Source organism: Ceratotherium simum, chromosome 3 (assembly GCF_057802395.1).
Source record: "Ceratotherium simum simum isolate JZ-2026a chromosome 3, ASM5780239v1, whole genome shotgun sequence".
In the NCBI taxonomy this organism is placed as follows: Eukaryota; Metazoa; Chordata; class Mammalia; order Perissodactyla; family Rhinocerotidae; genus Ceratotherium; species Ceratotherium simum.
Window position 1 is genome coordinate 93947350 of NC_141902.1, and position 13338 is coordinate 93960687.

The 13338-nt window shown below is 37.7% G+C and overlaps 1 protein-coding gene across 1 annotated transcript in view; it reads right to left on the bottom strand.

Annotated features, from left to right (window-relative positions):
- The window catches only part of IQGAP1 (IQ motif containing GTPase activating protein 1), a 91666-nt gene that overhangs the window by 52809 nt on the left and 25519 nt on the right, over positions 1-13338 (bottom strand). The window contains exons 3-5 of the mRNA XM_087428985.1: positions 8930-9086; positions 7184-7261; positions 2634-2710 (exon numbers count right to left, since the gene is read on the bottom strand). Coding sequence (XP_087285111.1) covers positions 2634-2710; positions 7184-7261; positions 8930-9086 — 312 coding nt within the window. The remainder of the gene's footprint in view (positions 1-2633; positions 2711-7183; positions 7262-8929; positions 9087-13338) is intronic.

Below are 13338 nucleotides of genomic sequence, written 5' to 3' on the forward strand. Positions count from 1 at the left end.
AGTACTCAACCTCAAAGCTGAAACTTAAAAATCCTAACAGTAAACATCACTTCCCAATCTTTGTTCCTACTCTCCCATGCCTGCTTTTACAAATAAGCTGTTAGGTACGCATGAGGGTCAGCCTATAATTGAGCTCAGATTTCTTCTTTTCTTTTTTCCTAGTTAAGCTGTACTTTATAGCAATGGGGAGAAGGAAGTTGTGTTAGCCCATCTGGATTCCAATTACCTTTGCTGACTGAAGAGTAACCTAAAAGAAATCACTATGCTGATCTCAAAGATTATTAATAAAGGCTCTTAAACACAGCAGTTGATTAGGAAACAGAATCTAGTACAGGCCCACGGTCCCTTATCTAAATTCTTTGGGCCAGATATGAATTTAGGATTTCTCAGATATTAGAAAGGTTTTACAGTATATACAGTATTATAAAACACCCCCAGCAAGCCCTGGGGCAACACCCCTAATCAAGTACATTACTTTTCTGCAGAGAAACATATGAATAATCATATTAAGTAGCTAAATATTCTAAATAACCTCAATTAATTCTCACCAGATTTTGCCAACAAATGAGCTTGAACCAAATTTAAACTAAATTTTCCAAGCTTTTAGGGTTTCTTTTGAAGTTAGGATAAAAGAATACAGGCCTATATAATCCCCAAATCAGTTCTCAGAAAGATAAAACATCAGGGAAAATGGAAAGGAAGTATACAAATATATTCGGAATAATGGAGAATTGGGGTCTTATCCGAGAGTGAAATGTAATCTACAAGAGTAATTTAGTATGACTAAAGGATGGTGACTATCTCTGGAATAACGCCAGTCAAGACTTTAAGCAGGGAAGGAGAAAACAAGGAGATAATGCTTCTGTCACTGTTGATCCAAAAGGGAGACAGGGCGTCACCCAATACAGTGAAGTAAGGAATCTGCCTTGAACACTGCTGTGTTTTATGGCAAAGAAGAGGCTCAAGCAGTTAAAACACCATCTACCTATTATCAAGCGTTGTCAACCCACCCTTCAGGAAAAACATCATAAGGAAGGAAAGAAATCGTAAATCACCAACCAGAACACATTGCTCTGTATATATTTTCTAAACACAGACTGCATATTGAAGAGAAATGGAAAACAATAGCAGGCTTCCTCTCTTTCTCATTCTGACTCCATTATTAGAAAGGCACAGTTAATTCTTCATTTCTATTTCAGAGAATTTGAGGAAATGGGGACCCAGGTTTCATTGCAGAGAGCAGTGGCTCTCTGCTAGCAGAACTAGCAGAGAGGAATTCTGCCCGCTTAGCTACTGTGCCCGCCAAGTTCAGATATCCATTGTAGGCACAGCCTTCACAAGGTTATCAACACAGACAGACCTCACATAACACTAAGCCAATCACAATACTCAGAATTAATCTGATTTTGGCTCAGACACATACATTTGAAATTGCTACATTCTGAAAATTCTCTGATATATCACCTGTTTTTAAACATACTCAAGTCCCACTCACTTCTACCATCTTCTCCCTTAGCCCTATGGGCCATCAAGTAAATGTGCACCACTCTGAAATTTGCATCTTCCCTCCAGACACATCACCTCTTCCCTCAATTTAGTACTTTAGTTGGTTCTAAGAGCTGGGGACCTGAAATTAAGTCATCTTCCAAATTTACTATGAAAGTGTGAAAAAATTATACTTTGTTTCGGTTCCTACTTATCATGTTTGTGTTGGCATAAAAATTTAATGAACAGATGGCTTGGTGAGGACCTAGATAACTAAATAAATTATAAATCAACTGTTTGATATTTGCTATTATTTGAAGATGTTGTCAAAATTTGATTGTACTGAGTATCAAGACATAGCGTATTTTGTAATCCAGCTTATCAGCTTGAAACAAAATGGTAAACAATAGAAGTTTTCAAATGTATAGTTTTTATAATTTTTAAGAGATTTTAATTAAAAAGATAAGGACTGCATCCCAAGTGAAATGCATAGTTCACAGAAACACTAGATCAATAATGAAAGATTATACTATGTTTTTAGAGCAAAATTATCTGCTATTATGGAAATAAATAAATCCCTTCTCCCTACTCCCTAGAAAAACACAGCTGTTTCTCACCATCTTGTTAAGATAATAGTATTCTATTCTATTTGAAAATTCCAAAGCAAATGCAAAAACTTTTTCATTACGCTATGGACAAAAAGCTATACATGCAATTCAGGCATTATTCATAAACTGCTTTTTTTTTTACTGAGATATAAATGACATATAACATTGTATTAGGTGTTACATTTCAGGTGTATAACATAATGATTCAACATATGTATATATTGTGAAATGATCACCACAATAAGTCTAGTTAACATCAAACACCACGCATAGTTACAATTTTTTTTCTTGTGATGAGAATTTTTAAGATCTACTCTCTTAGCAACTTTCAAATATACAATACAGTATTATTAACTATAGTCTCCATGCTGTACATTACAGGCATGAATCCCCAGGACTCACTTATTTTATAACTGGAAGTTTGTACCTTTTGACCACCCTACCCATTTCACCCACCCCCAAAACTCTTGCCTCTGACAACTACCAATCTGTTCTCTCTATCTATATAAACTGCTTATTTTACCAAGAAAATCTGATTACCTGAGCGCATGGATACAGTAGATACATCTTGGCATGTTCTTTCGATCATAGATATCTGTAGTTTCTGGGTAAAAAATCTAAGGAGAAATAAAAGAAGTAGAGTAAGGTACCCATCCACTGGGGTTCATTTGATCCTTCACTAATCATCAATAATACAAACAAAACTTTGGACAATTAGAAAACATTGTTGGCATTCGGCAAATAACTTCATTAGGGTGAACAGACATTTCATTGTAAGTAATGCAAGGAATAAAATGCTGCAATACAGAATGAAAAGCACTACTTGGAAAAGCTTCATTTGGTCAACTCACTGCATTTCACCAGGTATATGAAAGTGATTTTCTTACCACAGACTCAGACACAGGCAAATGAAACCCAAGTTCTAGTCTAGTTTAAATCACTGGAAAGAGTATGATGAGGCTCTGAAGGATTGAGATCTTCCTAGTTACTATCCATCATGCCTAGACAGAGTAATAACTCAACAATGAACATTTACTAAGTACTTTAGCTTGTGCAAACCACTACTTTTAGACATTGAAAAAACTACAAAATATCAAAATGTGTTATAATGCTTGAGGGAAGTGGAAAGATAGATAAAGTCTAGAATAGAGGATGTGTACTGGAACGCAGGAGATAGTGTTCCTTGGTAGCACTTTCCACAATTAATCAATCACGTGCATTATTATCTGTTCGACTCCTCCAATAGACTATAAACCACATGAAGGCAAGGACCTGTCTATGTTGTTCACTGCTATATCTTCAACGCCAAGCCCAGAGCCAAGGTCATGGAAAGAGCTCTGTATTTCATGAATTAATGAATGACGTCGCTAGGAACAAAGTAGGTTTAGAATGGGAATAGCCTAGAATTTCAAGACCTGTTCTCATGGTAATGTGGCACCATACAACTCAACCTGTAATTTAGGGAAAAAAGGAGGTAACAGTGGATTGGAGAAGTGAAAGGCTGAATTATGAGGTGATTAGAAGAATTTGGATAAGCAATAGAAGCCTTAACTAACGCCATGGGAAGAGCACTAAAGTACTTTGTATCTAACTCTATTACAGCACCTAACACGTCGTGTTGATTATTTGTATTTATGCTTGTTTCCCCACAATGCCTATGGCTCCCGACTAGAAAGAATTGCACCCCCTAGAGGGGAATGTATTAGAAACATCATCTTTGATAATTTTTCAAACTCTACATGCTAACTTCCTAAGACTGAGATGTCTTCTCCTGAAAGGTGAAAAATCATGGTCACAGTGAGCCACCCTTCCCGAAAACAGTACAGAATACACTTTAGAAAGTAATAGAAAAATAAGGTTGGGTAGGTAGGATGGAATCAGATTATGAGAATCTTGAAAGCTGAACAAGTTTGAACTTGATATACAGGCCATAGAGAAGTCCTAGCTTTGGAGTCAAGGGTAAAAACAGCCTCAGCCAGATCTACCTGGAGACGGGATACGGGATATATTGAATAGTGAAGAGACTGAAGCTGAGGAGGCAGTTTCAACAGATAGTAGAGACATTTCAAATAAATGAGGAAGGCTTGGGGAATGACTGCCTTTAGGAGTCCAAGGTAACTCCAAACTTGTGAGACTAGATGAGTGGGAAAAGGATGACAGGTACCATTTATTATAGAGGAGGGAAAGTTCACTTGGGGAAAAAGGTAGGTTTAGATTTAGATACGAGAAATTCTAGAAGATAGAAAGCTATCCAAGGAGAAATGTCCAGTAGCCAATTAAAGATATTGTGTTTATCTTATAGTAAAGAGTCTTCAAAATAACTGAAACCATGAGAACAAGCGAATGTAGCTAAAATAAGGATTGCATCTTAATGAAAGCCCACCACTAGGATATGGAAGGTAGAATAGCTGAAAAAAACAGAGGACTAGTTGGGCAGATCAAAAACAATTTAAAAAATCAAAATAACAAAATAGTTCATGGAAGAGTTGGCCAATAGTACCAATTATAATAAAGAGTCGAAAAAGATAAGAACCAAAAAATTATCATATTAAGTTTCTATGAATAGCCTGTATGTACCATATAAAGAGATTAGGGAAGACATCCCGATAATTACTATATATGTATTGTCAATTATAGATCATACATTATACTATGGGCAACAATACACTTTCAGGCTAAGTATCTTTAGTCTACACTACTCTAAAGTCTTCTGGACTTAAATCATGTAGGGTGGATGTTTCAAGGCTGATAGCATGATAACTCTGTTGTCCCTAAGAGCCTTTGGGGAATTCTATGTTTGTTGCAATTATGGTCCAGGACTATCCACTATGTTAGCAAACAAAAAGAGTAAAAAAATTAAATAAAAGCTTTTTGTAGTAATAACACTACTAGCAACAGCAAATATTAACAAAGCTCTTAGTACCATTCAAAAGAGGTTAAATCGTCATTGCTCCTTGGGTGTATTATATAATAACAGGAACAGGAAGTTACAGGTGCACAGAAAGACCAAGTAGCTGTAAGAACTGACGTATTGCATTTCCTGACATATGTGGGGTTTAATTCTCAAACATACCAGTGTAAGGAAGAGAACTTCAGCACTTTGCTCTGAAAAAAAGAGGACAAAAGCTAGTCTTCTGCAAAGACTTAGCTCTGGATTTAACTCAATTCAACAGGTACGTCTGCAACAATGCACTCAACTATGCTAAACACCAAGTGATTCCAGCCATGTTCTGAAACTCCACATCTCACTTTTTTTTCTTAATCTTTCTTTGGTTAGACTCCACAGGAAAATTTAGACTCCACAGGAAATAAAGAAAATAAAAACCACCCCTTAATCCCATCACCCCAGAAGTGGAAACTGTATCTTCTTACAGATTTTTCCCAAGAATACTACTTTATTTTTACACAAAAATAGTGATGTTATCTAGAACGCAAACTCTTATAACTTTAGCCTGTTGTTTTTTTTCACTTAACACATCACAACTTCCTTTGTCAATATAGATTGATATCATCCTTTTTTTTGTGCTGAGGAAGACTCGCCCTGAGCTAATATCTGTGCCAATTCTCCTCTATTTTGTATGTGGGACACTGCCACAGCATGGCTGGTAAGTGGAGTAGGTCTGCGCCCATGATCCAAACCCGTGAACCCAGGCCGCCAAAGTGGAGCGCGCAGAACTTTAACCACTTGGCCACAGGGCTGGGCCTGATATCATCCTTTTTAATGGGTACACTAGCATTTGACTGGCTGTAACACAATTAATACCTCTAGTGTAAGAACATGTAGTTTGCTATCAAATTTTTCTGTCATAAGCAATGCTGAAAAATCCTTACATATACATCTTTTTGTGCTTGTCTGATTTTTTGGGGGAGCAGCAGGGGGAATAAATTTCTAGAAGTAGAATTCTTTGGTCAAAGGATATAACAAAAAAAAGCTGTCTATGCCTCTAAGAGTGACAATACAGCTTGCCCTTTATGGGTTCAAGGTAGGACTGGGTAGTTAGAGATGGCAATTTCACTAAGAGCAGCACTAAACAAACTCCTGAGCAAAACACTCGAGGATGCACACTCCCATATCAAAACTGCAGCCATTATTCCAAACTCATCAAGTTGTATACATTAAATATGTGCAGTCTTTCTGTATATCAATTATACCTCAATAAAGCTGTTGAAAAAAAAAGTACTTGGGGCCGGCCCAGCGGTGTAGTGGTTAAGTTCACACTCTCCACTTCAGCAGGCCGGGGTTCACAGGTTCGGATCCCAGGCATACACCTATGCACTGTTCATCAAGCCATGCTGTGGCGGCGTCCCATATAAAGTGGAGGAAGATGGGCATGGATGTTAGCCCAGGGCCAATCTTCTTCAGCAAACAAACAAAAAAAGAACAGCCATCACCAAAACCAGAGGCAATAAGAAATATACGTCATTGGGCTGGCCCCGTGGCTTAGCGGTTGAGTGCGCGTGCTCTGCTGCTGGCGGCCCGGGTTCGGATCCCGGGCGCGCACCGACACACTGCTTCTCAGGCCGTGCTGAGGCTGCGTCCCGCGTGCAGCAACTAGAAGGGTTTGCATCTATGACATACAGCTATCTACTGGGGCTTTGGGGGAAACAAATAAATAACTAAAACATTAAAAAAAAAAAAAAAGAAATATACGTCATTATATTGCCTCTACAATGTGAAATATAATATGACCCTTCGTACCCTCTACAGATTTGGTGATTCTGAAGTCAGAAGATAACATTTCTAAACTATTTCCTCAAGTCAAATTTGAACGTAAAAACTTTGAATAAACAAAAACCACTGAATGTACACTTTAAAATGGTGAATTTCATGGTATGTGAATTTTAATTAAGTCTACAATTTGGTGTAAAGTAAATGATAACAAAGGGAATTTCTCTAGGGTGAGGTGAAGCAGAGATGAAGAATACAGAAGAAAAAAAAAAAAAAACATTTCCTAAAACAAACAAAAGAGATCCTTCAGTATTTAAAAAAAAAAAAAAAATCACCAAAGATTCAATTGAGAATAATTTTACAGATAGAATTAGAACTGTTATGCCAAAACAGCCAGAACTACGAATATCACATAAATTACCTTAGGCAAACCAATCTCATCCATGGCATTCAACCACTGAATCACGTTATCAGTATGTCTAAAGTGGAGGCCAGTTGCCTAGAACAAATAAAAGACCATTAGGCACTGTCAGCAATATTGAAGCAAATACTAAATAAAAACTCCTTGCAAAAGTTTCCTTGTGAGACTTTACCCTTAAATTTAAGGTCTGTCTATAAGCATTATGTTCACATTCCAATCCTAAGAAGCCATATCCTCATCTCAGCTCTTCTCACTTAAGAACCATCTGGAGAATCTTCCTGTGTATGGTGTGCTTGACAGAATACGGTCCTTAGAATTCAATTATCTTGGATTCAGTTCCTGGCTTGGCCATCTACTGGTGACACTGGGCAAGTCACTGCTCCCTTTTGAGTCTGAGTTTCCTCATCTATAACACTTAATTTATATGTTTGTTGCAAAGATTAAATGAGAAAATCTACATCAAGCACTCAATGTGGTGTCTGGCAGGTAGAAGACACTCACAAAATGACAGGTAAAATTAATTATACCAGTCAGAGTTTTCACACTACACACACAAATATCCCCCCTAAACCTCTGTGTCTTATTTTTTAGCAACATTTACTTTAAAGAGGGGTAGAGAGGTAGGACTATTGTTTTTATTGTTGCTGCAGTCTCCACTCTTCCTTTAATGTCTTGCTATTCTGTCACACATTTTGTAGACTCTCAACAGAACAGCTCCAGAGTTGTCTTCAGAATAACTGCTTATTTAAAACTCAATGTATAAGTCTTTGCTTTTGTTTTTTGCTGAGGAAGATTCGCCCTGAGCTAACATTTGCTGCCAATCTTCCTCTATTTTGTATGTGGGTCACCACCACAGATGGCCACCAACAAGTGGTGTAGGTCTGTGCCTGGTAACCGAACCCAAGCTGCCGAAGCGGAGCACACCGAACATAACCACTAGGCCATGGGGCCAGCCCAAGTCTTTGCTTTTTGATTAATAAAAGTCCCTATTTGGGATGTTAATTTTGGCTTAGAATCTACATCTTCCTTGTTTTCCTTTGAATTTAAACATAAAACATAAAAATCTCTTTTGACTGTCTCATCCTTGGCTCAATTCTTCTGGCCCAATTGTTACAGTCAACCACTCTTAAATTTGCTCTTGGTTTTGCAATCTTCCACTATCTTTTATACTCATCCCTTTTCAAACAAGAGTTCACAGGAAAGCTCCCCACAGAAGCTCTGTAGACAAAAGGATTTGGTCCTTGTCAATATCCCAACCTAATTAAGCAGTCTTCTTTTTTAGGGCCTTGGGCCACAACAATCAAATCCTTTCACTTATCTCAATTTTCTGAAATTGGATCACTCTCCCATTTTATCTTGAAGTCTAATATCACAGGGTGATCTTTTATCCTAAAGTTGCTATTGCTTTCAATTTGCCAACAAATCTTAGTGCTTGGTTAAAATGAGATAAAGTAGTAATTCCCTTAGTTACTTCTACCTTCTAAGAAATAAAAAATTCATTAAGGACCACGAAAATTTCTAGATAACACACTGTCATAAGAATTCTACCAGAAATACAGACCGCTACAGTTCTTTTACTACTATATCTTGACTTTGCACTATTTTCTCCACTCTGCCAGGTATTTTATTTTGTTGGAACACACATACTTAGACATATTTCTCAATTACTCTTACACAGGATAAAGAGGGCTAACCTCTCTCAAGTTTACAGAAATTTAAGTAAGCACCAAGCAAGGAAGGACTCACCTTGTATCTTGTCTGCTCTCGATCGTAGATTTTCTTCAAGGACACCACTTTGGGAGAGAAGAAGTTTCCCAGTTTGGCAAGGTAGACCCCATTCCTAAGCCCCTCCTCCAGTTCTGTGGTGGGAGGCAGCTCTTCCCCGAGGCATGCTTCCATCCACCTGCACAGAAAGAGAGAGGACGTGAAAAAAGAGAAGGAAGGTTTGAACTCTCTCTTCCTTAGAGATTTTAAACTTAATTTCCATTTTCCTGGGAGAAATTTAAGTGGAACATAAGCAATACTCTTAAGATTCAATTTCACACACATCCCCTTTCCTGGCCCAGTCGGATTTCAGGGAGAGGGAACTTAAAATTCCTGAGCATAAATGCCACCTTCTTCTCTACCCTACTTTCCTCTCCTGCAGCAACAGAGCCAGCTGGCTCCCCAGGTCCTTACTACCCATGAACCTCAGACCCCTTCCCTCACTCCTTAAATTACTCAAGAGCTCCTAACAAAGACCATTTGTAACTAAAGCCACCATCTTAACTGTTCAGAAACTTAAATTTGTTGCTGAAGTTCTCTGCTGGTTTCAGAATTCAGAATCCACAGTGAATTTCTAGGTTCAGGTTTTAAGGTTGTTTTGGGGTTACTGAAATAGTCAATATCTCAGCTAAAATATTGAAGGAAACTCCAATGGAAGCATAGAAATGAATTCTTAAATGTTTTTCGGAGGGAGGGGAACAAGAATGTAAAGGGGAAAGGAAAAGAAAACTATCTTTTCCCCCTCAAACACCTCTCATGAGATTTCAGGGAAGCCCAAGATACAACAAAGTTTATTTTCTATCAACAGAAATGTAGGTAACTAAAAATCATTTAGGGCAATGGTTTTACACCATTTTTGAGTCACAGAATCCTTTGAGTATCTAAAGAAAGCTGTAGATCCTTCATTAGACAAAATGTACATACACTTAAATTTAATATAAACGCCAGAGATTTCATTGACCTCAGATTAAAAACCCCTAATTTAAAATTATTCTACTCAAATTTTACAAGGATGATGTTATCCCCACATTCTTCACCATACTGGGGAAAAAATTCCCAAAACACCAGATGTTGCCTGGTCTCTTTCACTAGTGATAAATCTTTGAAAAGCCAAACGAAAAAAAAATCCAAAGATACAGCAGACTGAAGTAAAAACCAGATTTACTGCAAAATAGGACAACAAAAAAAATGAAACATAATGTTCACCGATATATAGAAATTTAAATTAAAAGGCAAATAAAACTGGAAGAAACATTTAAAAACGCTATATTTTATACACACACACATATATCCATGAAAGTTTATATGAAAACACTAATATATCGATAGAAAAACAGGCCAAACAATATGTAAATGTAGTTATGATCCCATTTATGTTTGTTTTTATATAATTCTTTATATTAATAAAATTGCTTGAAAGATATACAATAGAGCTTGAATTTATCACAGTTTTATAAATTGTTACTTTTATAATTCAGAATAAAATTTCTGGTATTAATTCTGTGTTTTCAAATTGAGATTACCACTAGAATCTTTAAAAAAAATAAGGGAAAGTAACAATTTCCCTGTTTTTCTCAAGTTCTATAGAATAGTCACTCAATTTCACTTTCAAATCTATTCTACTTTTAAAGCTGCTAGCATATTGTCTGACACATAGTAGGTACTTAAATAAATACTGGCTGGATATATAAATGGGCCAGAGAATTATTTCCTATACCCAATCAGTTTCCTCCTCTGGCTTTTCTTTCAGGTAGTAGAACTTAAATGTCAGAGAGGGGGAAAAAAAAGAAACAAATGAGTTTTCCAGAAGAGCTGCTACAGTAACTAAATTAGATATCAATTTGTAACAGCCCCAAAATCCAAACTACACCTTTGCAAGGACCTAAAGACCAGAAGGGCAATGTGGAAAAGAATGTAGGTAGTTGGTTTGGAAAGAACTGTAGTCCAAGGACACACCTCATACAATTGTCCCTCCAATATTTCACTGCTGAAAAAGATAAAGAAACAGCTCCTGGCAACCCCAGCTCTCAGGGGACAGTCTAACTTGTGTTCCCATTAACAGGGACAAACATAGAACAACTTTAGTCTAAGCCAAAAACAGCCCTTTAAAACATAATAGTATGAAGAAAAAATTACTTATTTTCTTCTCAAAATGAGGTGAACACACAGGGAAGACCACAGAAAAACAGCACGGTAGGCGCTCTTGCCTTTAATCAGAGCCAGTTCAGACTCTCCTCTTCTCTGAGATTACTAGATTAAATCAAAGTAACATGAGGGACCACAGCGACATCTCCTACAATCCTTTTATCTTTGCCTTTCCTAGTCTAACTGCTATACAACAGTCCTGATTAATGACTAGACTTATTTAGAGGTTTTCTATAGTGGAGTAAAATACCTTGATATCACACAAGTGTCAGGCCAAAAGAAGAAAAGTCAATTGTGATTTGGTGAAAAGGGATAAGCAGAGAGGGAGAGCCAGAATAAATAGGCGAAATACAGAAGTGTCTCTACACAACTGCCCCAAACCCAAAGCTGCCCTCAAAGTCACTACACGTGGGGCTCACCCCCTATTCTAAGCTGTTTCACAGTTCTGCTTTGTTCATAAGAATGAAATAAGTTAAATCAGGACCAAATTGCTTTAAAAATTAAGAGCATTAAGTAGGGTGCAATGTTACTAAAATTTTTAATATTAGCAGAAGTTCAGATTCTACCATAACTCCAAGAAGATACAACAAACCCCGCTTTATGCCCTTTTCTACAGCCCATCTGAAATTTCCCCCTCTGTCACTAAATCAGAGAATCACAAAATGTGAGAGGCCAAGAACTTAATGCACTTCTAGGACAAATCCCTTTGGGTTTTTTCCCCCAATATAATACATACCCATTAAAGAAAATTATTAAACATTTACTTTATGAATATTTTCCATGTTATTATATAGTTTCTGAGGACTTTAAGTTATATAAAAATTCTATCAAGTACTTAATCAGTCACCTATGCTGGACACTCACGTAACTTCTAAATGTTTTCAACCATTAAATAACACTGCAAGGAATAACTTTGTGCACAACGTTTTTCTGTATTTAGAACAAATTCCTAAAGAGAGGTCCTTAGAAGTGTAACTCCAAAATTTAAAATTATAAACATTAAAAAAAAATTTTTATTGCCCAAAAGCTTACCCAAAGGCTGTACCTATTTGCACAACCCCCTCATTTTGCAAATAAAAATAATGTCTGGGGGATGGCCCAGTGGCACAGCAGTTGAGTGTGCACGCTCCTCTTCAGTGGCCCGGGGTTCTTAGGTTCGGAACCCCGGGCATGCACCAACGCACCATTTGTTAAGTCGTGCTGTGGCGGCGTCCCATATAAAGTGGAGGAAGATGGGCACAGATGTTAGCCCAGGGCCCATCTTCCTCAGCAAAAAGAGGAGGATTGGCATCGGATGTTAGCTCAGGGCTGGTCTTCCTCACAAAAAAGAAAAAAATAAAGTCTATCCAGGGTCACCTGCTGGCTAGCAGCAAAGGTGGAATAACAGGACTCTGATTCCTAGTTTAGAATCCTTCTCACTGGGGCCAGCCCCATCGCTTATCGGTTAAGTGCACGCACTCTGCTACCGGCGGCCCGGGGTTCGGATCCCAGGCGCACACCAACGCACCGCTTGTCTGGCCATGCTGAGGTGGCGTCCCACATACAGCAACTAGAAGGATGCGCAACTATGACATACAACTATCTACTGGGGCTTTGGGGAGAAAAAGGGGAAAAAAAGGGGGAGGATTGGCAATAGATGTTAGCTCAGGGCCGGTCTCCCTCAATAAAAAGAGGAAGATTGGCATGGATGTTAGCTCAGGGCTGATCTTCCTCACAAAAAAAAAAGAATCCTTCTCTCTAACCACTCTTGCTCTTACCACATCACCCCAAAAGCCTAACAGGCTGAACTCCACAAGGCTGTCTAAACAGGGCCAAGTTTCAGATATCCCACACAGGAAAAAGGCTGATATCTCTCCATATCCTGTCCGTTTAAATAGGGTTTTAAGTATTTTAGTTTAACTGCAAGCTTACCAGTGATTATCAACTCAGACACAAACCTTTCTTATAAAACTCAAGCATTTAATTTAGCTTTATAAATACATTTAAAATAAATCTATGCATGGATCCCTATCTTACGCCATACACAAAAATCAACTCAAAATGGATTAAAGACTTGAACGTAAGACTTGAAACCACAAACTCCTAAAAGAAAACATAGGTGGCAAGCTCCTTGACACAGGTCTTGGTGATGATTTTTTGGATTTGACCTCGAAAGCAAAGGCAACAAAAGCAAAAATAAACAAGTGAGACTACATCAAACCAAAAAGCTCCTGCACAGCAAAGGAAACCATCAACAAAATGAAAAG